We start from the raw sequence: 26,981 nt of genomic DNA, 5'->3' as shown, positions 1-26,981 counted from the left end.
TGAAATGCACTGCCTGCACCCCACTAACTAACCTGCCTGCCTAATCTAGCTCAATCTATCCTGTCCACACACTATACACAGCCGCTCTGTAAGCAGCCTTATATAGTGTGGGGCGTGGACTTAGTCCCCCTGAGCCATGATTGGCCAAAGGAACTCACTGCATCCCCAACCCACCCTGTTTTGAAGCCTATTAGAGCCCATAATGCACGGGCCGCCCACACATAACAATATAACACAAAGTCACATGCAAATTTCAAATAGCACAATTCAACCGACCTCAATGGCTCTAATGTGACCTAGGTGCTCAAGCATGAAGGGAAATAGGAATGACTTGTTGTAGGCAGGGGCGTACCTAGAGCATTGGGCACCCGGGGCGGAACCTATATCTGGCACCCGCCAACTTTAAAATGTAAAAATGCCCCACTGTGCTCCCTGCATATCTCTGCACCCCCCAATATCTCTTTGTCACTACTGTGTACCCCCTCTCCACAAGTGCACCTCTGGACCCCTTTACGTTACACAGCCCCCCGCAGCTCTGGACCCTTTTACTCTACACAGCCCCCCGCAGCTCTGGACTCTTTTACACTACACAGACCCCCACAGGTCTGGACCCCTGCACATTACACAGCCACCCCACCCCAGCTCTGGACCCCTGCACATTACACAGCCCCCCCACCCCAGCTCTGGACCCCTGCACATTACACATCCCCCCCACCTCAGCTCTGGACCCCTGCATATTACACATTTCCTCCCCAGCTCTGAACCCCTGCACATTACACAGCCCCCCCCAGCTCTGGACCCCGGCACATTACACAGCCCCCCCACCCCAGCTCTGGACCCCTGCACATTACACAGCCCCCCCACCCCAGCTCTGGACCCCAGCACATTACACAGCCCCCCCACCCCAGCTCTGGACCCCTGCACATTACACAGCCCCCCCACCTCAGCTCTGGACCCCTGCATATTACACATTTCCTCCCCAGCTCTGAACCCCTGCACATTACACAGCCCCCCCACCCCAGCTCTGGACCCCTGCACATTACACAGCCCCCCCCCACCCCAGCTCTGGACCCCGGCACATTACACAGCCCCCCCACCCCAGCTCTGGACCCCGGCACATTACACAGCCCCCCCACCCCAGCTCTGGACCCCGGCACATTACACAGCCCCCCCACCCCAGCTCTGGACCCCTGCACATTACACAGCCCCCCCACCCCAGCTCTGGACCCCGGCACATTACACAGCCCCCCCACCCCAGCTCTGGACCCCGGCACATTACACAGCCCCCCCACCCCAGCTCTGGACCCCTGCACATTACACAGCCCCCCCCACCCCAGCTCTGGACCCCTGCACATTACACAGCCCCCCCCCCACCTCAGCTCTGGACCCCTGCATATTACACATTTCCTCCCCAGCTCTGAACCCCTGCACATTACACAGCCCCCCCCCCAGCTCTGGACCCCGGCACATTACACAGCCCCCCCACCCCAGCTCTGGACCCCTGCGCATTTCACGTTGCACCCCACCCCCAGCTCTGGACCCCTGCACATCAGTGCCCATCGCTGCCACCCATCAGTACCAGCTATCAGTGCCGCCTATTAGTGCCCTTCAGTGCCACCTATCAATGCCCACCAGTGCCGCCTCATTAGTGCCACCTATCAGTGCCCATCAGTGCAGCCTCATCAACGTACATCAATGAAGGAGAAAAATTACCTGTCTGCAAAATTTTATAACAAAATGTAAAACAGTTTTGTTTTATTTTTTTCACAATTTTCGGTCTTTTTTCATTTTATTTTACAAAAAATAAAAAGCCCAGCGGTGATCAAATACCACCAAAAGAAAGTTCTATTTGTGTGAAAAAAATTATAAAAATATCATATGGGTACAGTGTTACATGACCGCGCAATTGTCATTCAAAGCGCGACAGCACTGAAAACTGAAAATTGGCCTGGGCAGGAAGGAGGCTTAAGTGCCCGGTAGGCTAGTGGTTAATAATAATGATAAAAAGTTTCTATCTTTGTATTTTTATGCACCTAGAAAATGTAATGTAGTCTCGGGTAAACTCATCTTTGTATGTTCCCAGTATTAGAAGACGCGGATCACACGGCATTCGGAATTCCTTTTGTACTCGGTGCACAATGAGCAAAACAGAAGATCTGGAGATGGAGTCAGGTAAATCAGAGCTTGGATCGGATCCTGTAGAATGCTGGTTTTGGATGGAGTGAAGAGGCCATAGAACCACGAGGACAAATAGAAGAATAGTGCTGGGGGTTTAGGATTATCCAGTTGCCTCTGAAGTTGTAAGGTCCAGGTATCTGGATCCTGGGCTGGCAGCTTTTGCCATGCTTAAAGTGATTGTAAATGTGTAGGTAAAGATGATGGACTGGCCAAGCATGTCTCCAGACCTAAACCCTATTGAGCATCTGTGGGGCATCCTCAAATGGAAGGTGGAGGAGCTCCCTTGATGTCGTCATGGAGGAGTGGAAGAGGACTCCAGTGGCGACCTGTAAAGCTCTGGTGAACTCCATGCCCAAGAGGGTTAAGGCAGTGCTGGAAAATAATTATGGCGACACAAAAATATTGACACTTTGGGTCCAATTTGGACATTTTCACTTAGGGGTGTACTCACTTTTGTTGCCAGCGGTTTAGACGTTAATGGCTGTGTGTTGAGTTAATTTGAGGGGACAGCAAATTTACACTGTTATACAAGCTGTACACTCACTACTTTACATTGTAGCAAAGTGTCATTTCTTCAGTGTTGTCACATGAAAGGATATAATAAAATATTTACAAAAATGTGAGGGGTGTACTTACTTTTGTGAGATACTGAAGTTGAACTAGGGTGGTTACCCCAGCTTTCTCCCATGTTTGAAAAACCTAGATTAAATAGCTCCCGCAGCCTGTAGGATATGAGATTTCCAACAATTTTTTTAGCTGCATTTGGTATTTTGTACATTAACACCAAGGTAGGCATAGTGGCAAATGAGGTCCACCGCCCCCCCATTGTCCCCTCCAATACGTACATTGGTAACCGACCCCCAAACGCCTGGGAAAATAAGCAAAAGGCAGCACGGGATGATTTTACAGAGTCCCATCCTGCAAGATGCTGTAGTTGGGCCACTAAAAAGTATATCCTTGGGTTGGGTGCCGCTAGTCCCCAGCAATCTTGGGGTACTGCAGTGCTTCCAATTTTATACGAGGGGCTTTCTTTCGCCAAATTAGATATCTAAATATAATATTAATCTTTGCAAAAATCCGGAGGGGTATCGAAACCCTGGAGAGTTCTGCAAAAAGTACAGTAACTGAGGCATCCAAATCATCTTTAATAAGTTTATACGACCTACTATAGAGAAGGGTAGCTTACACCAGATTTTGCTTTGACTTTGGAATCTAGAAAGTAGTGGAGCTATATTATCTGAAATATACGCCTGAGGGAGATCAGATATAGTCAGGGGCGGACTGACAATTCGGGTACTCGGGCACTGCCTGAGGGCCCCATGCCACTAAGGGGCCCCATCAGGGTTGCCAGCCTCAATAAAACCAGGGACAGTATGTAAAAATCTGTGTTTTTTTAAAAATCCCAAGAGTATAGCTGCCCCACCCGTCCAGTACCTTTTCAGTGTGTGTATGTGTATTCTGTGTGTGTGTGTATACTGTGTGTGTATATTGTGTGTCTGTGTGTGTATACTGTGTGGCCCCCATAATCTATTGCCTGGGGGCCCCCCTAATCTCCTATTGCCCGGGGGCCCCATAATCTCCTATTGCCTGGGGGCCCCATAATCTCCTATTGCCGGGGGCCCCATAATCTCCTATTGCCCGGGGGCCCCATAATCTCCTATTGCCTGGGGGCCCCATAATCTCCTATTGCCCGGGGGCCCCATGAGTTGTCAGTCCGCCCCTGGATATAGTTATACCCAAATATTTTATAGGTGACACCACATTAAGATGGGACAATGTAGATGGTAACAAATCCGACTTTAATAAACCAGAATCAAAGTTAAAGGACGTTCCAAGCAAACTATCAAGACTGGATCTATGGTGCCGAGAGATATTGAGTGGAGGGTTCAGACTGGCACTCAGAGAGAACCATTATATCTGCAATGCATTGCTTGAAAACCCTTTCTGGAAACTGAAATGTTTGGAAATCTATATTAAGGTCTCTTTTTATCCTCAGATGCAATGATGAAGAAAGAAACAAATGGCAAAGGTGAGTTTTCATATGATAAGCACCTTCCTCTGTCATCTCTACCCCCGAAGGAGCCGCTGTTTCTCCGGTCCCCTTTTCCAAGACTTAATGACTCTCTGGGTAGCACCACATTCTCCGACACACCAGGACAGAAGGGTGAACATTTATTGTAACATCACACAATAACCCAACATCCAAAAGAATGGAAAGCAGCGAAATAACACTTTAATCAGAAAACAAAAACAGTGACAAAAATACTGTGTGAAAAGAACAAGGGGGGCCAATGACTTTACCCCTAATCCCTATACTAAGGGGGGGGGGGGGAGTGGTCCTGACTAAGGAGTGATACAAAGATAGGAGTCTGATAGTCTCTGACAATACCTCTCACACTGGCCAGTGCTTTGGGACTGAATTCCGACCTTGAGAGTCCCACAAACCTGGGTGTAAGTGCCTAAATGGTGTCCCAAGTAGGCAATGATGCTACTTTAAATATTGTGCAGAGGGTATGGCCAGCAGCATAGGGTAGTATATAGACAGGCCAGCACAGTATATGGACAGGCTAGGGTAGTATATGGACAGGCTAGGGTAGTATATAGACAGGCTAGGGTAGTATATAGACAGAATAGAGTAGTATAGGGGCAGGCTAGGGTAGTACAGTCAGGTCCATAAATATTGGGACATCGACACAATTCTAATCTTTTTGGCTCTATATACCACCACAACAGATTTGAAATGAAATGAACAAGATGTGCTTTAACTGCAGACTTCAAGATTTAATTTGAGGGTATTTACATCCAAATCAGGTGAACAGTGTAGGAATTACAACAGTTTGTATATGTGCCTCCCACTTTTTAAGGGACCAAAAGTAATGGGACAATTGGCTGCTCAGCTGTTCCATGGCCAGGTGCGTGTTATTCCCTCATTATCCAATTTACAAGGAGCAGATAAAAGGTCCAGAGTTCATTTCAAGTGTGCTATTTGCATTTGGAATCTGTTGCTGTCAACTCTCAATATGAGATCCAAAGAGCTGTCACTATCAGTGAAGCAAGCCATCATTAGGCTGAAAAAACAAAACAAACCCACCAGAGAGATAGAAAAAACATTAGGTGTGGCCAAATCAACTGTTTGGAACATCCTTAAAGTGGTGTTCCACCCTAAAAAAAAATGCATGAATGTGCCTAAAAAACACTTAAAAAAACATTTGGAATTTTTTTTTAACTTACCTCTAAATGCCTGTTGCTAGGGGGTCCCTCGTAGTCTGCCTCTTTCAGTGCCTGGTCTGGTGACATCACTTCCCAGCTCAGCTCTGCTCCCTCCCTCTAGTCAATCATCTGGGACCAACTACAGGTCCCAGATGACTGAGCGGCCAATCACGAGGTGGCCACGAGGCGAGCACGCCGAGGGGTGGGCGGGTGCGAGATCGGGCTGGCCGGCGGGCGATCGATCGAGCAAGCAGAGAGATAACATCATCTCTCACTGCCCTCCCTCACTCTGGGAGCCCTGTGCTGAAATGCTGGGGAGAGACTGCCAGATCTGCTGTCACTGTTGCCTGCCACCAAATTCCCCTTGCGCTGTGGGTGGCCGGCTGTGAAGCCACAGCCCGGCGCCCACAGTTGCAATGCCGGCACCGCCGAACGGAGGGGGAGGCTGTATAGGATATAGCAACTAATGAGAATTGACCCTTGTGATGTTCCTGTTCATTGCTTTGCCAATCTCAGCTCTAAGTTTAGTATTATTCTGATACTAGGGGTGCACAATTGACCACACGTCACATACAGTGCCTTGAAATTTTTCAAATTTTGTCATGTTACAACCAAAAATGTAAATGTATTTTATTGGGATTTTATGTGATAGAACAACACAAAGTGGCACATAATTGTGAAGTGGAAGGAAAATGATAAATAGTTTTCAATTTTTTTTACAAATAAATATGTGAAAAGTGTTGGGTGCATTTGTATTCAGCCCCCTTTAGTCTGATACCCCTAACTAAAATCTAGTGGAACCAATTGCCTTCAGAAGTCACCTAATTAATAAATAGAGTCCCCCTGTGTTCAATTTAATCTCAGTATAAATAGAGCTGTTCTGTGAAGCCCTCAGAGGTTTGTTAGAGAACCTTAGAGAACAAACAGCATCATGAAGGCCAAGGAACACACCAGACAGGTCAGAGATAAAGTTGTGGAGAAGTATAAAGCAGGGTTAGGTTATAAAAAAATCTCCCAAGCTTTGAACATCTCACGGAGCTCTGTTCAATCCATCATCCGAAAATGGAAAGAGTATGGCACAACTGCAAACCTACCAAGACATGGCCATCCACCTAAACTGACCGGCTGGGCAAGGAGAGCATTCATCAGAGAAGAGCCAAGAGGTCCATGGTAACTCTGGAGGAGCTGCAGAGATCCACAGCTCAGGTGGGAGAATCTGTCCACAGGACAACTATTAGTCGTGTTCTCCACAAATCTGACCTTTATGGAAGAGTGACAAGAAGAAAGACATTGGTGAAAGAAAGTCATAAGAAGTCCCGTTTGCAGTTTGTGAGAAGCCATGTGGGGGACACAGCAAACATGTGGAAGAAGGTGATCTGGTCAGATGAGACCAAAACTGAACCTTTTTGGCATAAAAGCAAAGCTCTATGTGTGGCGGAAAACTAACACTGCACATCACCCTGAACACACCATCCCCACCGTGAAATGTGGTGGTGGCAGCATCATGTGGTGGGGATGCTTTTCTTCAGCAGGGACAGGGGAGCTGGTCAGAGTTGATGGGAAGATGGATGGAGCCAAATACAGGGCAATCTTAGAAGAAAACCTGTTGGAGTCTCCAAAAGATTTGAGACTGGGGGGGAGGTTCACCTTCTAGCAGGACAACGACCCTAAACATACAGCCAGAGCTACAATGGAATGGTTTAGATCAAAGCATATTCATGTGTTAGAATGGCCCAGTCACAGTCCAGACCTAAATCACATTGAGAATCGGTGGCAAGACTTGAAAATTGCTGTTCACAAACGCTCTCCTTCCAATCTGACAGAGCTTGAGATATTTTACAAAGAAGAATGGGCAAAAATGTCACTGTCTAGATGTGCAAAGCTGGTAGAGACATCCCCAAAAAGACTTGCAGCTGTAATTGTAGATAAAGGGGGTTCTACAAAGTATTGACTCCGGGGGGCACCATACAAATGCCCCCCCCCCCCCCCCCCCACACACACACACACACACTTTTCACAGATTTGATTGTAAAAAATGTTGAAAACCATTTATCATTTTCCTTCCACTTCACAATTATGTGCCACTTTGTGTTGGTCTATCACATAAAATCCCAATAAAATACCCAATGTTTTTGGTTGTAACATGACAAAATGTGGAACATTTCAAGGTGTATGAATACTTTTTCAAGGCACTGTACATGTCAGTCATTCAGTAGTGGTAGTGGAGCTATGCATGCTGGGATTTGCTTCATAGATCATCCAAGATTTACTCCAACGTCTTCATGTATGTATCTCATTACCATGTTGGATTATCACATCTGCTGAAATATTCTGCCTTATCCATAACTCCCTCTGTCTATAATTATTCCAGGGACTCCGGCCCCGAAGAACACACATTATTGGGTTGTCCTCATCCTTGTGATTATTATAATGTTCATGTTCCTTATTTTGGTCTTCTTCACAATTCTCCAGTTTATTCAATGTGAGTATGACTATTACATCTACCATCTTTGTTTTCTTTGCCGGCTGGTGGAAGGGTGCTGTACATACCTTCCTGAACCCATCCCAGCACCCGGCCTCAGCACTCCTCTCAAGGGTCCTCAGTCCTCATGCAAGAAGTGGGCAGGTCTTGGGAGTAGTTATATAAATATCAAAATGCCCGGATGGGTGAATGTCAGTCTGGAGAAGTGGGTGTTCCCAAACAGATTGTATTTGCATGCACACAGCCCTAGGCCCACATGTAATGTTCAGTAAGGATGAGCCGAATGTACCTGGGTTGGGAGCCAAATGGGTTCAGAGAACTGAAATTTGGGTGATTATTCTGCCTCCCATTAAAATGCAATTTTTTTGAATCCATAAATCATTAAAATTGCAAAATTCTGTTAAATAACATGTGTGGGGGATGCCCTGCCCCTGCCTGTGAAGTGGCAAATCTGTATGATGTATGCTGGGGGTCCATAACCACCAGGCCACAGCCCATCACTGGGTTGTGGCCTCTCTGCAGCTGGGCCACGAGGCCAGCAGGTGGCCACGAGGCGAGCACGCCGAGGGGTGGGCGGGTGCGAGATCGGGCTGGCCGGCGGGCGATCGATCGAGCAAGCAGAGAGATAACATCATCTCTCACTGCCCTCCCTCACTCTGGGAGCCCTGTGCTGAAATGCTGGGGAGAGACTGCCAGATCTGCTGTCACTGTTGCCTGCCACCAAATTCCCCTTGCATTTTCAAAAGTAACAAGCTGCATTTGGTGTTGCTTGGTGGCAGGCAACAGTGGGAAGCCTCATCTGGTGGCAGGCAACAGTGGGAAGCCTCATCTGATGGCAGGCAACAGTGGGAAGCCTCATCTGGTGGCAGGCAACAGTGGGAAGCCTCATCTGGTGGCAGGCAACAGTGGGAAGCCTCATCTGATGGCAGGCAACAGTGGGAAGCCTCATCTGGTGGCAGGCAACAGTGGGAAGCCTCATCTGGTGGCGGGCAACAGTGGGAAGCCTCATCTGGTGGCGGGCAACAGTGGGAAGCCTCATCTGGTGGCAGGCAACAGTGGGAAGCCTCATCTGGTGGCAGGCAACAGTGGGAAGCCTCATCTGGTGGCAGGCAACAGTGGGAAGCCTCATCTGGTGGCGGGCAACAGTGGGAAGCCTCATCTGGTGGCAGGCAACAGTGGGAAGCCTCATCTGGTGGCAGGCAACAGTGGGACACCTCATCTGGTGGCAGGCAACAGTGGAAAGTCTCATCTGGTGGCAGGCAACAGTGGGAAGCCTCATCTGGTGGCAGGCGATTTGAAAGAAATCTGTGTTCATACACAGATGTCTACTGAAATCACCAAAAGTAGTGCGGTAACTAATCTTTGGAATCGGTGATGCGCCGCTAAGTCGGCATTGCACTGATTAGGACGGTGCTGTTGTCAGCAATAGGCTTTGATTTGGCGTGCGATGTGACATGTCAGAAGTTCGCAAAAGTAGTACAGAAGCTGCATTTGGTATTTCTTGGTGGCAGGCAAGAGTGGGAAGCCTCATCTGGTGGCAGGGAACAGTGGGAAGCCTCATCTGGTGGCAGGCGATTTGAAAGACATCCGTGCGGGTTCATACACAGATGTCTATTGAAATCGCCAAAAGCAGTGCGGTAACTAATCTTGGGAATCGGTGAGGCGCCGCTAAGTTGGCGTTGCGCCGATTCGGACGGTGCTGTTGCCGGCAATCAGGTTCGATTTGGCATGCGATGTGACATGTCAGAAGTCGTTAAAAGTAGTGCAGAAGCTACTTTTGGGAATCGGTGTGGCGGTGCAAATGCGACGTTGCACCGGTTCGGACGGTGCCATTGCTGGCAGTCGCATGCCAAATCGCATCAATGTGAACCTAGGCTAACACAGACCAAATAATATACACCGATTAGGGTTATTTTTACCAAAGAAATGAAGTAGTACAGTGGAACCTTGGTTAACGAGTAACGTGGTTAACAAGCGTTTTGAGAGATGTGCAACTTTTTTTTTTTTAATTCTGACTCGGTTTTGTCTCGCAAAATGAGCAGAATTCAAGCTAATGGGGTGTGCAGTACCGCATTTGGCTAGAGGTGTGGGGACACCGGTGACACTCGGAACAGTTCGCAACCGTTCGGAAATACTCGGAATCACTCGGAAATACTCTGTTCCCGAGTGTTTCCGAGCCTTTCTGAAGGTTTCCGAGTTCAGCCGGAGCTGTCCCCGGGTTTTTCCGAGGCTCTCCGGCGCCCTCCCCAACCTCTGGCCACATGTGGTATTGCATTGCAATAGAAGTCAATGCGGAACTAATTATCTTCGCTTCCATTGACTTCTACGGGGAAACTCGCTTTGATATGTGAGTGCTTTGGATTACAGGTATTCTCCTGGAACGGATTATGCTCGTAATCCAGGGTTTCATTGTATAAATGTTGGTCAAAATTTATGAAGAAAAATTACTTATTTGCAATTTTTTTAAACTAAGAAAAACACATTTTCTTTAGAATTTTTTTGGCCTTTTTTCATTTGTAGAGCAAAAAATAAAAAAAAAAACAGTAATGATTAAATACCACCAAAAGAAATCTCTATTTGTGTAAAAAAATTATAGAAATGTCACATGGTTACAGTGTAGCATGACCGCACAATTGTCATTCTTATGCCCTGTACAAACGATCGGACATTCCAACAACAAAATCCATGGATTTTTTCCTTTAGATGTTGGCTCAAACTTGTCTTGCATACACACAGTCGCACAAATGTTGTCGGAAACTCCGAGTGTCAAGAACGCGGTGACGTACAACACGTACGACGAGCCGAGAAAAATGAAGTTCAATAGCCAGTGCGGCTCTTCTGCTTGATTCCGAGCATGCGTGGAACTTTGTGCGTTGGAATTGTGTACACACGATCGGAATTTACGACAACGGATTTTGTTGTCGGAAAATTTGAGATCCAGCTCGCAAATTTTTTTTGTCGGAAATTCCGACAGAAAATGTCCGATGGAGCCTACACTCGGTCGGAATTTCCAACAACAAGCTCCCATCGAGCACTTGTTGGAAATTCCGAGCATGTGTACGCGGCAAAAGTGTGAAAGGTACTGAATTTTTTTAACTCTTTTTTTGTGTGCATTCCAATTTTGAGAAAATTGGTACTTTTCATGGGTTCATCTAGTGGTGGCTGGTGCTCCATCGGTCGGTGGGGGGGGCAGCAGAAGAACCTGACCACGGATATCACCCCCCATAGCTCCAGCCCGCACCACGCACCATACCCACACCTCCCCCTCCCCCCGGTCGCCGGCTCACTTGCCCTGTGCTGCCTCCGGACTGACATGTGGGGGCGGCGGCTTCCCCCCTCAGTCTTCTCCGTGTTCCCCCTCCATCGGTCGGGGCTTTCCCTACGTCTCCTTCGGCATCACAGCTGCCGTGCGTCTCCTTCTGCTCCCTCCTCCTCCTAGGCCAATGGGATCGCTTCTCCTTTCGGCCAATCAAGAAACGGGTCTCAGGACCTGCTTCCTGATTGGCCTGGGAGGAGGATCAGTGTGACAATAGCGAATATTCATTCGTTATTGTCACACAACTTGGGTGGGCTCAGGGCACAGTGCTCTGCACCCCCAGACCACCCTTTTTTTAAGTCAATTAGAGCCTCAGTCTCTAATCATGTGCTTAAAAAAAAAAAAAATCCATACGTTCAGCGACCCGCATGTAAATTAGGGGGCCGGATGCATCGATAGTAGACATGTGCACTGCCGAAATAAAACAAAAATTCTGTTTTGTTTCATTCGTTTTTTGTTTTTTTTCATTTCATTTTTCGTATCATACGTTATTGCGAATAAATTCATAATTGCGGATAAATTTCAATTTGTTACGTTCCATTCATTTAGATGCCGTATTCATTATTTCGATAATTTGTAATAATTGGAAGTTCGCACATCCGAAATGAGAACAAAAATCTGAAAAATTTTGAAAGAACGACAATCCAAAAATAAGAACGAAAATCAGAAAATCGAAAATCCGAAATAATATCTAATTAACTAACTAATAATAACTAAAGATTAAATTATAGGTATTGGAATTTCCTTTCAAATTTGGCTGTTAGTGAACGTAACGAATACGAATTAATCCAAAGCTACGAATTATCCAAAATAACGAATGTCGCATCTAAACAAATGGAGCGCAACAAATTAATAATAATAAATAATAATATTATTATTAATAATAATAAATAATGTTATTATTTATTCATATTATCTAGTTAAGTTCCATTCGTTTAGATGCGGTATTCATTATTTCGATAATTTGTAATAATCGGAAATTCGCACATCCGAAAATAAGAACAAAAATCTGAAAAATTTAGAAAGAACGACAATCCAAAAATAAGAACGAAAATCAGAAAATCGAAAATCCACAATAATATCTAACTAACTAACTAATAATAACTAAAGATTAAATTATAGGTATTGGAATTTCCTTTCAAATTTGGCTGTTAGTGAACTTAACAAATACGAAATTATCCAAAGCTACGAATTATCCAAAATAACGAATGCCGCATCTAAACAAGTGGAGCGTAATGAATTAATCATAATAAATAATAATATTATTATTAATAATAATAAATAATAATAATGTTATTAATATTTATGAATATTAATAATAATAATTTCATTATTATTTATTAATATTATTTCGTTAAGTTCCATTCGTTTAGATGCGGTATTCATTATTTCGATCATTTGTAATAATATGAAATTCGAACATCCGAAAATAAGAACAAAAATCTGAAAAATTTTGAGAGAACGACAATCCAAAAAAAGGAACGAAAATCAGAAAATTCTAAAATCAGAAATAATAGCTAACTAACTAATAATAACTAGGTATTAAATTATAGGTATTGGAATTTTCTTTCAAATTTGGCTGTTAGTGAACGTAACGAATACGAATTTATCCGAAGTTACGAATTATCCAAAATAACAAATGCTGCATCTAAACAAATGGAACGGAAAAAATAAATAATAATAAATAATATTATTATTAATAACAAAATAATAATAATGCTACTAGTATTTATTAATATCAATTAGTTAAGTTCCATTCGTTTAGATGTAGCATTTGTTATTTCGGATAATTCATAACTTCGGATGAATTCGTATTCGTTATGTTCACCAACAGCCAAATTTGAAAGGAAATTCCAATACCTATAATTTAATAGTTAGTTATTATTAGTTAGTTATTATTTCGGATTTTCGTTCTTTCGAATTTTTGGATTTTCGAATTTCAGGTTTTTCGTTCTATTGGATTTTCGGATTTTCGAATATCGGATTTTCGTTCTTTCGAATATTCGATCTTTAAAACATTTTGTTTTCGAAAAAATTTGATCTTTCGTTAATTCAGATATCTCCGAATTAATGAATTTGCAGAATTTTGATAAAAGACAAATTTGGAACAAAGCTAATTGCACATCTAATGAATAGGGATGCAGCACCCCTGCACCCCTTCTTATGGACGGGCCGCCACTGGGTTCATCCTCCAAACCTTTTTGCAGTTCACTGAACCGTGCTTGAACCAAACCCGGGGCTGTTCGGCTGATCAGGAATTGTCACCCAATTTAGCAGAGACTGGACTCAGGAGGTACCTACAGTGCCTTAAAAAAGTATTCATACCCCTTGAAATATTCCACATTTTGTCATGTTACAACCAAAAACGTAAATGTATTTTATTGGGATTTTATGTGATAGACCAACACAAAGTGGCACATAATTGTGAAGTGGAAGGAAAATGATAAATGATACAAATAAATATGTGAAAAGTGTCGGGGGTTATTTGTATAGCGCCCCCCGGAGTCAATACTTTGTAGAACCTCCTTTCTCTACAATTACAGCTGCAAGTCTTTTTGGGGATGTCTCCACCAGCTTTGCACATCTAGAGAGGAACATTTTTGCCCATTCTTCTTTGCTAAATATCTCAAGCTCTGTCAGATTGGATGGAGAGCGTCTGTGAACAGCAATTTCCAAGTCTTACCACAGATTCTCAATTGGATTTAGTTCTGGACTGTGACTGGGCCGATCTAAACCATTCCATTGTAGCTCTGGCTGTATGTTTAGGGTCGTTGTGGGTGAACCTCCGCCCCAGTCTCAAATCTTTTGGAGACTCTAACAGGTTTTCTTCTAAGATTGCCCTGTATTTGGCTCCATCCATCTTCCCATCAACTCTGACCAGCTTCCCTGTCCCTGCTGAAGAAAAGCATCCCCACACCATGATGCTGCCACCACCATATTTCACGGTGGGGATGGTGTGTTCAGGGTGATGTGCAGTGTTAGTTTTCCCCACACATAGCGATTTGCTTTTAGGCCACAAAGTTCAATTTTGGTCTCATCTGACCAGAGCACCTTCTTCCACATGTTTGCTGTGTCCTCCACATGGCTTCTCACAAACTGCAGACAGGACTTCTTATGACTTTCTTTCAACAATGGCTTTCTTCTTGCCACTCTTCCATAAGGGGAAGATTTGTGGAGAACACGACTAATAGTTGCCCTGTGGACAGATTCTCCCACCTGAGCTGTGGATCTCTGCAGCTCCTCCAGAGTTACCATTGGCCTCTTGGCTGCTTCTCTGATGAATGCTCTCCTTGCCCGGCCGGTCAGTTTAGGTGGACTCCCATGTCTCGGTAGGTTTGCAGTTGTGCCATACTCTTTCCATTTTCAGATGATGGATTGAACAGAGCTCCGTGAGATGTTCAAAGCTTGGGAGATTTTTTTTTTTATAACTTAACCCTGCTTTATACTTCTCCACAACTTTATCCCTGACCTGTCTGGTGTGTTCCTTGGCCTTCCTACTGCTGTTTGTTCACTAAGGTTCTCTAACAAACCTCTGAGGGCTTCACAGAACAGCTCTATTTATACTGAGATTAAATTACACACAGGTGGACTCTTATTTACTAATTAGGTGACTTCTGAAGGCAATTGGGTCCACTAGATTTTAGTTAGGGGTTTCAGGAAAAAAGGGGGGCTGAGTACAAATGCCCCCCCCCACACTTTTCACATATTTATTTGTAAAAAAAAAATTTTTGAAAACCATTTATCATTTTCCTTCCACTTCACAATTATGTGCCACTTTGTGTTGGTCTATCACATAAAAGCCTAATAAAATACATTTACGTTTTTGGTTGTAACATGACAAAATGTGGAAAATTTCAAGGGGTTATGAATACTTTTTCAAGGCACTGTACCATCACACGTCTATGGCTAGTCTAGACTGCAGATACAGCATGTACAGCTCTGTATATTTAGGCTTTCTATATACATATACTATGGAATATATACTGGGGGACATCCTCTGACATGTTTTTTGTTTCCTCCTCAGATGGTAATCTCACAGAGGAGCAGGCACAGCTGATGAATGACGGTAGGCAGAGAATCCATTATCCATCCTCTCCTACAAATGATCTCTCACCGTATGAAGTCATAAAGAGTTTTCAGAAACTAAACTCTGCTGTGACAATTTGTGGTTGTAAAGGACCACCATGATTAACCACTTGCGGACCGCCCACCGTACATTTACTGCGGCAGGGTGGCCGCTCACATACCTAGTTCGTAATCTAGCACTTCCTGGTTTGGTGCGCTCATGCCCGCGGCGTGATATTTCAGCTTCTAAAATAAATTTGTCGAAAAACAACAAATCATTTTTCTCTTCATATTCCTTTTTGAAGTCACATGACCACAAATTCTCCTTGGTACAGCCTTTACTGTACAGAAGGTAGACATGTACTTCCATGGGTGGTGGCACGTACCACAGGGGCAGTGTTCTTGTACCTCAGCGTGGAGGCATATACCTCAGGGGTGGAGGCATATACCTCAGGGGTGGTGGGCTTTCATGTCAAGAGTGGAGGATGGCAAATACCTCAGGGGTGGTGGGCTTTCATGTCAAGAGTGGAGGATGGCAAATACCTCAGGGGTGGAGGCATATACCTCAGGGGTGGAGGCATATACCTCAGGGGTGGTGGGCTTTCACCTCAGGATTGGAGGCAGGCATATACCTCAGGGGTGGAGGCATATACCTCAGGGGTGGAGGCATATACCTCAGGGGTGGTGGGCTTTTACCTCAGAAGTGGAGGCAGGCATATACCTCAGGGGTGGGGGCATATACCCCAGGGGTAGTGGGCTTTTACCTCAGGAGTGGAGGATGGCATATACCTAAGGGGTGGAGGCATATACCTCAGGGGTGGAGGCATATACCATGGGGTGTTGGGCTTTCAACTCAGGAGTGGAGGCAGGCAAATACCTCAGGGGTGGAGGCATATACCTCAGGGGTGGAGGCATATACCTCAGCGGTGGTGGGCTTTCACCTCAGGAGTAGAGGCAGGCCTATACCTCAGGGGTGGAGGCATAGACCTCAGGGGTAGAGGAATATACCTCAGGGGTGGTGGGCTTTCATCTCAGGAGCGGAGGCAGGCATATACCTCAATGGTGGAGGCATATACCTCAGGGGTGGTGAGCTTTCACTTCAGGAGTGGAGGCAGGCATATAGCTCAGGGGTGGAGGCATATACCTCAGGGGTAGAGGCATATACCTCAGGGATAGAGGCATATACCTCAGGGGTGGTGGGCTTTCACCTCAGGAGTGGAGGCAGGCATATACCTCAGGAGTGGAGGCATATACCTCAGGGGTGGTAAGCTTTCATCTCAGGAGTGGAGGCAGAGGTGGAGGCATATACCTCAGAGGTGGTGGGCTTTCAACTCAGGAGTGGAGGCAGGCATATACCTCAGTGGTGGAGGCATATACCTTAGGGGTGGTGGGCTTTCACATCAGGAGTGGAGGCAGGCATATACCTCAGGGGTGGAAGAATATACCTTAGGGGTGGTGGGCTTTCACCTCAGTAGTGGAGGCAGGCATATACCTCGGGGGTGGGGGCATATACCCCAGGGGTAGTGGGCTTTTACCTCAGGAGTGGAGGATAGCATATACCTCAGGGGTGGAGGCATATACCTCAGGGGTGGTGGGCTTTCACCTCAGGAGTGGAGGCAGGCAAATACCTCAGGGGTAGAGGCATATACCTTATGGGTGGTGGGCTTTCACCTCAGGAGTGGAGGCAGGCATATACCTCAGGGGTGGAAGCATAGACCTCAGGGGTAGAAGCATATACCTCAGGGGTGGTGGGCTTTCACCTTAGTAGTGGAGGCAGGCATATACCTCAATGGTGGAGGCATATACCTCAGGGGTGGTGGGCTTTTACCTCAGGAGTGGTGGAAGGCATATACCTCAGGGATGGAGGAATATACCTCAGGGGTGGTGGGCTTTCACCTCAGGAGTGGAGGCAGGCATATACCTCAGGGATGGAGGCATATACCTCAGGGGTGGTGGGCTTTCACCTCAGGAGTGGAGGCAGGCATATACCTCAGAGGTGGAGGCATATACCTTAGGGGTGGTGGGCTTTCGCCTCCGGAGTGGAGGCAGGCATATACCTCAGGGATGGAGGCATATACCTCAGGGGTGGTAAGCTTTCACCTCAGGAGTGGAGGCAGGGGTGGAGGCATATACCTCAGAGGTGGTGGGCTTTCAACTCAGGAGTGGAGGCAGCCATATACCTCAGGGGTGGAGGCATATACCTCAGGGGTAGAGACATATACCTCAGGGGTGGTGGGCTTTCACCTCAGGAGTGGAGGCAGGCATATACCTCAGGGGTGGAGGCATATACCTCAGGGGTGGTAAGCTTTCACCTCAGGAGTGGAGGCAGGGGTGGAGGCATATACCTCAGAGGTGGTGGTCTTTCAACTCAGGAGTGGAGGCAGGCATATACCTCAATGGTGGAGGCATATACCTCAGGGGTGGTGGGCTTTCACCTCAGGAGTGGAGGCAGGCATATACCTCAGGGGTTGAAGCATATACCTTAGGGGTGGTGGGCTTTCACCTCAGGAGTGGAGGCAGGCATATACCTCAGGGGTGGAGGCATATACCTCAGGGGTGGTAAGCTTTCACCTCAGGAGTGGAGGCAGGGGTGGAGGCATATACCTCAGAGGTGGTGGTCTTTCAACTCAGGAGTGGAGGCAGGCATATACCTCAATGGTGGAGGCATATACCTCAGGGGTGGTGGGCTTTCACCTCAGGAGTGGAGGCAGGCATATATCTCAGGGGTTGAACGTGCACTGCCAAAAAATGTGTTTGTTTTCGTTTCATTCTTTTTTTTGGGGTCATTCATTATGATCGCAATTCGTAAATTTGAAAATTTAAAAAATCCGAAAATAAGAAAGAAAATCCGAAAATTCAAAAGAATAACTAACTATTAAATTATAGGTATTGGAATCTCCTTTCAAATTTGGCTGTTAGTGAACGTAACGAATACGAATTTATCTGAAGCTATGAATTATCCGAATTAACGAATGTCGCATCTAAACAAATGGAATGTAACAAATTAATAATATTAAATAACAATAATAATAATAATAATAAAATAATAACTAACTATTAAATTATAGGTATTGGAATTTCCTTTCAAATTTGGCTGTAACAAATACGAATTTAATCAAAATAACGAATGCTGCATCTAAACAAATAGAACAGAATGAATTAACAGGAAATAAAAATAATAAAAAATGTATTATTAATATTATTGTTATTTATTATTATTAATTTGTTACATTCCATTAGTTTAGATGCGGCATTCGTTATTTCGGATAATTCGTAGCTTTGGATAAATTCGTATTTGTTACGTTCACTAACAGCCAAATTTGTAAGGAAGTTCCAATACCTAGAATTTAATAGTTAGTAATAGTTATTATTAGTTAGTTACTATTTCAGATTTTCGAATTTTCAGGTGTCCGAATCTTCGAATTTTCAAATTTCCAAATTTTCAAATTTATGAATTTTCGAATATTCAAATTTACGAATATTTGGAAAACTTTGCCAAATGGGTTTTCCTTAATTCGGATATTTCCGAATTACCGAATTTGTAGAAATTTATGGAAAAAATGAATTCGGAACATAGCGAATTGCGAATTACATGTCTAGTGGCCCTACACACATCCCACTGCTTCTCTAGCGATGGTGGTGGGAGGTCCCTACTGTCACACTTAGTGGTGGATTTACTAAAGGCAAATAGACAGAGCACTTTAAAGGTGCAGTCGCTCCAGAGCTTAGTAAATGAGTGGAAGGTATGTTGATTTCCATCCTCCAATCATGTGCAAGCAAAAATGCTGTTTTTTTTTTCCTTGCATATGATTTGGTATACTTTGCGAAGAGAAGCTTCACCTCATTCAACCTAGAAGACTGGCAACCTCTAGTGGCAGAAAAGAAGTATTGCGAGCGACAACCCTGAATTGAAGGTGTTACAGCAAAGTATTACTCTTACTGGGCTAATAATTGTATTTTTTTTTTTAATATAGCACTTTCCTAGTTGGGCTGCTAGAAAAAGTTATTTTTGTTTTACTTCTGCTATTATCGCAAGAGCAACAATTGTTTGGTCTGGTCTGTTTAGAGATCCAGAGGCTGAAAATTTGTTTGCTTCCCCCTGCCTCCAGAAGAGGTTTCTGGAACTTAGGAAGGGAGAATTGAAATGTCCAGCCTGCATATTGATCAGAACCTAGCCAATCCCTGGGGAGGTGTATCCAGATGGTGGCTGGGCTGCTTTTAAATAGTCTGGAGCCCTGAGGAGTTTGTCTTTTTTCCCCTGTGGGGATGGATCTGTGAGCTGGGAGGAGGGGGGCTACTCACCTCTGGAGCCCTTTGGATTGAATGCTGGACTACATTGCAAGAGGCTGCACCAATGGACTGATTACCAGGATCTTGTGAGCAGAGCCTCTTTTCTGTGCTAAAACTACTTCAGGGTCCCCAGTTTTGAACTGTGGACTGTTTCAGTTTCCCTTTACCTGTGCTCAAACTGCTTCATGGTCCCCAGCCATGAACCGTGGACTGTCCCAGTCTGCCTTCACCTGTGCTTATACTGCTTCATGGTCCCCAGCCGTGAACCGTGGACTGTCCCAGTCTGCCTTTACCTGTGCTCATACTACTTCATGGTCCCCAATTGTGAACCATGGACTGTCCCAGTCTGCCTTCCCCTGTGCTCATACTACTTCATGGTCCCCAGCTGTGAACCGTGGACTGTCCCAGTCTGCCTTTACCTGTGCTCATACTACTTCATGGTCCCCAATTGTGAACCATGGACTGCCCCAGTCTGCCTTCCCCTGTGCTCATACTACTTCATGGTCCCCAGCTGTGAACCGTGGACTGTCCCAGTCTGCCTTTACCTGTTCTCATACTGCTTCATGGTCCCCAGCCATGAACTGTGGACTGTCCCAGTCTGCCTTTACCTGTTCTCATACTGCTTCATGGTCCCCAGCCGTCAACTATGGATTGTTCTTGTCTGCCTTTACCTGTGCTCATACTGCTTTATGGTCCTCAGCTGTGAACAATGGACTGTTCCAGTCTGCCTTTACATGTGCTCATACTACTTCATGGTCCCCAGCCGTGGACTGTCCCAGTCTGCCTCTACCCGTGCCCATACTGCTTCATGGTCCCCAGCCGTGAACTGTGGACTGTCCCAGTCTGCCTTTACCTGTGCTCATACTAGTTCATGCTCCCCAGCCATGAACCATAGGACTGTACCAGTCTGCCTTCCCCTGTGCTCATACTACTTAATTGTCCCCAGCCATGAACCGTGTACTGTCCCAGTCTGCCTTTACCTGTGCTCATACTGCTTCATGGTCCCCAGCCATGAACAGTGGACTGTTCCAGTCTGCCTTTACCTGTGCTCATACTACTTCATGGTCCTCAGCCGTGAACCGTGGACTGTTCCAGTCTGCCTTTACCTGTGCTCATACTGCTTCATGGTCCCCAGCTGTGGACTGTCTCAGTCTGCCTTTACCTGTGCCCATACTGCTCCATGGTCCCCAGCCATGAACCGTGGACTGTCCCAGTCTGCCTTTCCCTGTGCTTATACTAGTTCATGGTCCCCAGCCATGAACCGTGGACTGTACTAGTCTGCCTTCACCTGTGCTCATACTACTTCATGGTTCCCACCTGTAAACCATGAACTGTCCTAGTCTACCTATACCCGTGCTTATACTGCTTCATTGTCCCCAGCCTTGAATAATGGACTGTCCCAGTCTGCCTTTACCTGTGCTCATGCTAGCTCATTATGCCTTTGTCTTGCAGGTTTTTTCTGGAATTTGTTTAAAAGGGTTTACAACCACTTTAAAAGAACACTATACCTGTAAAGTCATTTTTTTTTGTATGAGGTTGCTCCTCTTTTGCACCTAACCTATAAAATGGTAATTTGAAGTGCAGGGCATGCTATATGGCCAACCAGTCTTGCTGATTGCTTGAAGATGGCATACGTAATTTGTTTTTCTTTGTTTCAGTCAGTAACCTCTCTTCACTACTGGAACACCTTAAAGAAACAGGTAAGTCAGAACCGTGTATTGACTAGAAGAAGTCTACTTGTTTGGTCACAGATGTCTGAAATTTGCATTTTTTATGTTTTTGTTTTTTTCTCCTTCAGTCACCAACCTTATTTTACTGCAGGATGATCTAATTTATCAACAGAAAATGTTCTCTAGAAAACAGTTGATTTTCTCTTATGAACTGAAAAAGTTTGATTCCAAACTGGAAGTGGAAAGGAAAAAAAGTAAGTCAATAGGATATATATGTAAGCCTGTTCTGGGGGGTCATATGAGATGGCCCTCACCAGACAGTGTGCAGTGACCTCTTCTGTCAGCATCTGGTAAACTAGGAGACTATGCGGGAGAAAAGGGGATCTTTGGGTTCTTCTCTAGCGCAATATCTTCACTCGGAAGGCCCCTGAGCATTGGAAGCGGGACCCCAAACTGAGCATGTCACCAGGCTGTGAAATTCAGATAGCTGCCTGGAAAACAAGTCCTGTCATGGAATATCTTGTTAAAGGCTTTATTGCAAAACTAACAAGGGGAAGTTGAAGTGCTCAAAAGGTTTGGCTGCTACAGCTTCTTCTGCTGCCCTGGATGGGGTTCAACTTCCCAAGCAGACAGCCCACTGAAGTCACTCCCCACAAAACATTGGTTCTTGCGTCTTCTCTGTACCATGGGCGTCCACAGCAGGGGGCAAGGGGGGTCAAGTGCCCCCCCCCCCCCCTGGATTCGGCAACATGATAGTGAGGGCAGTGCTGGCTAAACTGTGCTCAATGGCAGATGAACATGCACATCAGTACACAGTCACAGATCACTACCCAAGTCAGACCTAAAGTGCCCTTGCAGAGTTGCAGCGGGGTGCCGAGTGCTGGAACGCTCCCTGCCCTCCTACACTCAGCTGAGAAGACATTTCTCTGTCAGGAGGAGTGAACTCCGCCCCACAGATCATTTCTAGTCCCCGCCTCTGACATGATGTCATTCAGAGGCCGGGACAGGAGAGAGGCACCGCGAGGGAGCGTGCATGTTGCTGGAATTAGGTAAGTGAGCAATGGCAGAAAGAGGGGAAGGGCTGTTGGTGGATATGTGATGATGATGATGATTACTGATGTGACTTTTTGTGGTTTGGAATGTGACGCTCATGTGCGGTGACGCCATGTAGTCAGGTGCCCTCCTTCCTCCCAGGTGACACTGTCACCCTCCCCTCCCCACCACCATCGCTCTGCACAGGGCAGTAGGTCTACTACTAGGCTCTGGATATTTCTTGCAGGGCATGTTGCTTAACAGTGTAATGTTGCAGTTACGCTTTTCCAGTGCACTGGACTAGTTAATGTCTTGGGAGCTGTGATGGGTTTTGTGATTGGGGGTTAATTAAGCCATTAGCCAGTAATATGCAGCATGAAGGGGTTAATGTACTGACACTGGCCAATAATTCAGTTAATTAACCCCTTTGTGCTGCATTAGTGGCCAGTGTCAGCGTTAACCTATTCCTGCTGCAATACAAAGGGGTAATTAACACAGCCACTGGCCACTACCTCATTAGTGATCAATAGCAGTGTTCATTAACCCCTTGAGCTGAATTAGTGGCCAATGTCAGTGTTAATTAGCTCCTTCATGCTGCATGGTTTTAAATTAGCATATCACCACTCACCATCTATGCTGGGGCTAATATTGCAGCTACTGCACCAGCGCTGGGGATTATTATTGCAGAAACTGACACCAATATTGGGGATTATTATTGCAGAAACAAACTGTGCCAAATGTGGCAGTGGAAGGGGGAGGGTTATCACGCTTTATGTGATAATGACTAAGCCCCTCCCCTTCATGACATTATCGAAAAGGGGGGGAGCATTGGTGACCTTAAAATTATGCCCCCCCCCCCCTGAAATAAGTTCTGCGGATGCCCATGCTCTGTACCAGATCTCTGACTGCAGCCTTCAGACCAGTAGAGATTCTCCAGGACCCAATAAGTTTCGGCTGATACACCATTTGTCATTTCCAAAGGTGGGTTCGGTCAATGACGCGATCGTCCCGAACGCCTGCACAGTGTCGTACACGTCCTTTGATGCAGCTGTGGGTTGGGTGCGCCACTGTGGTAAGGGTGCGCTAATGGCAAAAGCGGGCATCGAATCGGCCTTGTGCCTGCTCCCAGTCCATACAGTCCCTGTCCTAACAGTTTTTGGTTATTAGGGTGCTGCTGGCAGGGTGAGTTCTACGTCGATCGCTGCTTGCCTATGGGCTGCTCAATTTCATGAGCGTTGTTTGAAGCTTTCAGCTCCTTTGTGGAATGGGTGGTTGTTTCGGGACTGAATTCCATAATTCATTACCTGGATGACTTCCTCTGCGTAGGTCCCCCATCGTTAAATGTGTGTGCGGTACTATTATCCACCTTGCAGCAAATGGCGGGTGCATTCGGTATTCCGATGGTGGGCGATAAGGCGGTGGGCCCCGATTACCGCTCTTAGCTTCTTGGGCATAGTCATCGACTCAGAAGCTATTGAGTGTCGATTACCAGAGGGGAAGCTGGTGGCTCTTACAGGGGAGATTCATGTGAAAGATTCAGCTTAGGAAGCTGCAGTCCTTACTGGGAAAATTGAATTTTTCATGTCGCATCATTCCCATGGGCAGGGGGATCTGCCGACGCGGGGGGTCAGGTCCCCCACCCATTTCATTTGCATCACCCGGGAACATCGCGAGGACTTGAGGGTGTGGGATACTTTCTTGTCAAACTACAATGGTAGATCGTTGTGGATGTCTGGCCCGGTGAGTAATTTTGATCTGGATCTTTTCACGGATGCGGCCGGGTCGACGGGGTACGGGGCATTCTATCAGGGGCAATGGAGCGCCGAGCCCTGGCCCAGTGCTTGGATGGAGGCCATCTTCCGAAAAAATCTGGTTCTGCTGGAGCTGTTTCCAGTGGTGCTGGCAATTGAGATATGGGGTTCAGGGATAGGAAGTTGGGATTGAATTGTGACAATCTGGGAGTGATACAAGTCATTAACCGCATCTCAGCATCGTCACAACCTGTCATTCGGCTGCTGCGGCACTTGGTGCTGCGTTGCCTACAGCTGAATATCCTTTTATACACGGTATATCTCCCGGGGGTGGATAACACGTTGGCTAACGCCTTGTCTCGCTTTCAGTGGGACAAATTTCGGCAGTTGGCTCCGATGGCAGAACGACAGGGTGTTCCGTGTGGTCGATCGTCTTGGAGTCCTCGTGGGATGCATAAGGGGATTGGTGAGTGGGTCCACGTGGGGGGCTTACAAGAAGGTTTGGAACGAATGGTGGGCGTTGGTCAGGCAGGTCGGAGTGGAACCGGGGGCTGCGGAGGTAAGGTTGCTAGTCATCTATTTTGTTTCCAGGAATCTGGATCAAGGGGTGTCTGTTTCAGCTATGGACTGGCGTTCTTGTTTAAGAAGCGAGCAAGCGATGAAAGGCTATCGTCAGACATAAAAACATAGGGATGTCAGGAGGCCTGTGACTTTTGGCAACCTTCGGGCTCTATCGGGTCAGTTGGGTACGGTATGCACATCAGCATACGAGGTGTCCTTATTTTGGGCAGCGTTTTCGCTGGCCTTTTTTGGTGCCTTCCGGATAAGCAAATTGGTTAGCCCTTCCAAGAGGGTTCCGGGGGGTTTGCGGGCACAGGATGTTGTTTTCAAAGGGGTTAGTGTTGCGGTATTGCTGCGCCGGTCCAAGACGCATCAGGGTAGCAGGGGGGTGAAGGTGAGGCTATATCCTTTGCCGGACTCTCCAGTGTGCCCGGTGGGGGCGGTGAGGGACTTCCTGGTAGTTCGCCCGGTTGCGGACGGGGTGTTGTTAATGCACAAAGATGGGTCCGCCTTGTCAAAATTTCAGTTCGTGTCAGTTTTCAGAAAATGCTTGGAGGCAGCGGGTTTGGATTGCACACAGTATGCTTCGCACTCCTTCTGCATTGTGTCGGCCACTGAGGCCGCGCGATGTGGGTTGAACGAAGCTGCATTTAACCATTTCACTACCCGCCCATAGTCATATGACGTCCACAGATGGGATCTCCCATCCTGGGTGGGCGTCATATGACGTCCTGGAATTCCCGGCCGTCTAGGGGGCGCGCGCCCGCCGCGTTGCTCGGGACCCGGTGCGTGTGCCCGGCGGCCGCGATGTCCGCCGGGCACCCTCGATTGCCCGTTAACCGGGCCGGACCATGGATCTGTGTGTGTAAACACACAGATCCACAGCCTGTCAGCTCTGAGAAGAGCGATCTGTGTTCCCAGAACGGAGGAACACTGATCGGTCTCCTCCCCTTGAGCGTCCCCTCCCCCTTCAGTTAGAATCATTCCCTAGGAAACATACTTAACCCCTCCCCGCCCCCTAGTGGTTAACCCCTTCACTGCCTGTCACATTTACACAGTAATCAATGCAATTTTATAGCATTGATCGCTGTATAAATGTAAATGGTCCCAAAAATGTGTCAAAAGTGTCCGATGTGTCCGCCATAATGTCGCAGTCACGAAAAAAAATCGTGATCGCCGCTAAAAAAATAAATAAATATATATTTTTTAAAAATGCCATAAATCTATCCCGTATTTTGTAGACGCTATAACTTTTGCGCAAACCAATCAATATACGCTTATTGCGATTTTTTTTACCAAAAATATGTAGAAGAATACGTATCGGCCGAAACTGAGGAAAAAATGTGTTTTTTTAAAAAAAAAATTGGGATATTTATTATAGCAAAAAGTAAAAAATAATGTGTTTTTTTCAAAATTGTCGCTCTTCTTTTGTTTATAGCGCAAAAAATAAAAACCGCAGAGGCAATCAAATACCACCAAAACAAAAGCTCTATTTGTGGTGAAAAAAGGACGTCAATTTTTTTTGGGTACAACGTCGCACGACCGCGCAATCGTCGCTTAAAGTGCGACAGCGCTGAAAACTAAAAATTGGCCTGGGAAGGAAGGGGGTGAAATTGCCCTGTATTGAACCGGTTAAGCAGATCAGATGATGGGACTCACGGAGATTCTGTACCTACGTTCGACCGCACTTGGTGGTCAAGTAGAGCTCGGCCCACTGATATGGAACTTGAAGGGGAGGAGTGGAGATTAAAGGGCTTGTCTAAGGGTTGCTGAGTGGGGTGAATAGCTGTTATGTTGCCTTGGTTATCTGTGGTTTTCTTCCTTTCTTTCAGATGGAATCCAGATGTGTCTCGTCTGGATATTGGGCCACTCTTATGTGTTTTGGGGGGCCAGGCGGGCAGACATGAGACCTAATGACAGGCAATTGGGGATTTCCAGGGAGGAGGCATGTATCTGCTGGTTAGGAAGGCCGGGAATGCAGTGGGCTAGGATTTTGCCTGAAGTGCAGCATTTTGCGCGCCTGGACAAGACCGCCTGATGTGTTGGTGCTCATCAAGGATGTTAAGATTGACTTCTTACGCTTGAGGACTTCCTTCCCTAGTATGTTGGTCATTTGGTCTGATATTGTGGCCAGGACAACTTGGAGGTTGGCAAGGTCTGTGGACCGCCTAAATAAAGCCTGTATTAAGGTAAACAAAAGGGTGGGCCAATTTGTGTCTCGTAACGGGGGTTTGGTGATCCGCCACAAGGAGCTGGAGAAGGATGTTGGACTCTACCTCCGAGGGGGATGGGGTTCACCTGTCCGAGGTGGGGATTGACCTCTTGTCCCTGGGGTTGGAAGAGGGGATACAGAGGGCACTGAGAGTGTGGAGGGGCTCCCAAGGGTAAGGGGGTCACCCTTGTTAGCTGTGGCGGTGGTGGTCTTG

The 26,981-nt window shown here is 46.4% G+C and overlaps 1 protein-coding gene across 1 annotated transcript in view; it reads left to right on the top strand.

Moving 5' to 3' along the window:
* The window catches only part of LOC141128829 (uncharacterized), a 73,615-nt gene that overhangs the window by 3,136 nt on the left and 43,498 nt on the right, over positions 1 to 26,981 (top strand). Inside the window, exons 2-7 of the mRNA XM_073616382.1 lie at positions 2,084 to 2,172; positions 4,175 to 4,207; positions 7,760 to 7,870; positions 15,211 to 15,252; positions 21,200 to 21,241; positions 21,340 to 21,465. Coding sequence (XP_073472483.1) covers positions 2,084 to 2,172; positions 4,175 to 4,207; positions 7,760 to 7,870; positions 15,211 to 15,252; positions 21,200 to 21,241; positions 21,340 to 21,465 — 443 coding nt within the window. The remainder of the gene's footprint in view (positions 1 to 2,083; positions 2,173 to 4,174; positions 4,208 to 7,759; positions 7,871 to 15,210; positions 15,253 to 21,199; positions 21,242 to 21,339; positions 21,466 to 26,981) is intronic.

This window comes from Aquarana catesbeiana, linkage group LG01 (genome assembly GCF_042186555.1).
Source record: "Aquarana catesbeiana isolate 2022-GZ linkage group LG01, ASM4218655v1, whole genome shotgun sequence".
In the NCBI taxonomy this organism is placed as follows: Eukaryota; Metazoa; Chordata; class Amphibia; order Anura; family Ranidae; genus Aquarana; species Aquarana catesbeiana.
This window is presented reverse-complemented; position numbering and strand designations above follow the sequence as displayed.